The 2,275-nt window shown below is 45.6% G+C and overlaps 1 protein-coding gene across 1 annotated transcript in view; it reads left to right on the forward strand.

Annotated features, from left to right (window-relative positions):
• Positions 1 to 989, forward strand: part of EMH_0005540 (uncharacterized protein) — a gene marked incomplete at both ends in the record, with an annotated part of 5,660 nt that extends 4,671 nt beyond the window's left edge. The window contains one exon of the mRNA XM_013497230.1: positions 134 to 989. Coding sequence (XP_013352684.1) covers positions 134 to 989 — 856 coding nt within the window. The remainder of the gene's footprint in view (positions 1 to 133) is intronic.
• Positions 990 to 2,275: the final 1,286 nt, after the last annotated feature.

Consider the following 2,275-nt stretch of genomic DNA (forward strand, 5'->3'; position numbering starts at 1 on the left):
TTTACTGTGAACGCATCGCAACACTTGTGTTGCTGCTGCTGCTGCTGCTGCTGTTGCCTCCATGCTGCTGCTGCTGCTGCTGCTGCTGTCTCCTCCATGCTGCTGCTGCTGCTGCTGCTGCTGCTGTGTTTAGGGACGAGCTGATAACAGCAATAGCGATGGTGCAGGAGCTGGCGACTCGTATTCGTTTATCTGATCCTGCAGCAGCAGCAGCAGCAGCAGCAGCAGCAGCAGCAGCAGCAGCAGGAGGCAGCAGCTCTATGAATGACAGCGTTCTTGTGGGGGACCTGCTGCTGCGGGCGCAGCACTGTGTTTATCGTTGGCGTCGTTTGCTGCTGAAACAGCAGCAGCAGCAGCAGCAGCAGCAGCAGCATCAACAACCGTGGGAGCACCAGCAGCGGCAGCAACTGCAGCAGCAGCCGCACCAACAGCAGCAGCAGCAGCAGCAGCAGCAGCAGCAGCAGCTCGCGCTGCAGCAGCGAGATATTGCACGTGCTTGTCTTAGCAGCACAGCATTGGCTATTCACGAACAGCAGCAGCAGCAGCTGCAGCAGCAGCAGCAGCAGCAACTGCAGCAGCAGCAGCAGCAGCAGCAGCAACAGTGGGAGCAGCAGCACTACCACCGGTGGCCGATGCCCATAGATCAGCGTCACCCGCCCCCGAGCGTCTGGCAGCAGCAGCAGCAGCAGCAGCAGCAGCAACAGCAGCAGCAGCAGCAGCAGCAGCAGCATGCAGGTCTTATCTGGGGGAGGGACGCCTGGCCGCCACCGCAGCCATTGCCGCAGCAGCAGCAGCAGCAGCAGCAGCTTGCGCTGCAGCAGCAGCAGCAGCAGCCGCTGCAGCAAAATCCATCAGCAGCTTGGCAGCAGCAGCAGCAGCAGCAGCCGACGCCGACACCACAGCAGCAGCAGCAACAGCAGCAGCAGCAGCAGCAGCTTGCCCGGCAGCAGGTACATCAAGACGATTGGTCCTCTCCGGTGCTGCTGTAGACTTGCTGCTGCTGCTGCTGCTGCTGCTGCTGGCTTTCTGCTGCTGCTGCTGGAAGTGTCTAGCAGCAGCAGCAGCTGCTGGTGCTGCTGCCGTAACAAAAACAGCAGCAGCTGCAGCAGCAGCAGCAGCAGCAACTGTAGTAGACAGCGAAGACAATAGGGCAGCAGCACTTGCAGCTGCAGCAGCAGCAGCAGCTGCTGCTGCTGCAAATGCTGCTGCTGCTGCTGCTGTTGCTGCAGCAGCTGCTGCTGCTACAGGTGGCTAAGCAGCAGGTGTATGCACAGGTGCTGCAGCAATAGCAGCAGCAGCAGCAAACAGCAGCAGCAGCAGCAGCAGCAGAAACAAAGAGCAGCAGCAGCTGCAGCAGCAGCAGCAGCAGCAGCAGCAGCAGCAGCAAATAGCAGCAGGAGACGGCCTCTGGTGTTTATTCTTTTTGTCTTTACCTAACAACAAATTGTTTAATCCTTAACTGACAATAAAATAAATAAAATAAAATAAATAAAATAAAATAAAAAAAATAAATATATTTGTATCTTTTTATATTTATATTTATCTATACTAATGTAAATATAAATAAATAAATAAATAAATAAATAAATAAATAAATAAAATAAATTAATAAATAAATATTTTTTTGTGTTTTTGTTTGCTGTTTATATTTCGTTTTTTGTTTTTGTTTTTTGTTTCTTCTCTAACTAGAAACTATAAATAAATATAAAAAATAAATATAAAAAATAAATAAATATAAAAAATAAATAAATATAAAAAATAAATAAATATAAATAAAAAATAAATAAATTAATTAATAATAAGTAAAGACAAACAAACAAATAGAAGTAAACAAAAGAGATAGAAAGGAAATAACAAACAAACAGAAAGAGAGACAGAGACAGAGATAGAGAGACAGAAACAAACAAACAAAAAGAAAGAAAGAAAGAAATAGAGAAAGAGATAAAGAGAAAGAAACAAACAGAAAGAGAGAAATATAAAGAAATAGATAGAGAGAAACAGAGATAGAGAGACAGAAACAAACAAACAGAAAGAGAGACAGAAAGAGAGACAGATAGAGATAGAGAGACAGAAACAAACAAACAAAAAGAGAGAAATATAAAGAAAGAGACAGAAAGAAAGAAACAAAAATAGAGAGACAAAAACAAACAAAAAGATAATAAAAAAAAAGAAGAAAGAGACAGAAAGAAACAGAGACAGAAACAGAGAGAGAGAAACAAAGAAAGAGAAACAAAGAAACAAACAGAAAGAGACAGAAAGAGAGACAGAAACAAGT

Source organism: Eimeria mitis, genomic scaffold (genome assembly GCF_000499745.2).
Source record: "Eimeria mitis Houghton genomic scaffold, Emh_scaff255, whole genome shotgun sequence".
In the NCBI taxonomy this organism is placed as follows: domain Eukaryota; phylum Apicomplexa; class Conoidasida; order Eucoccidiorida; family Eimeriidae; genus Eimeria; species Eimeria mitis.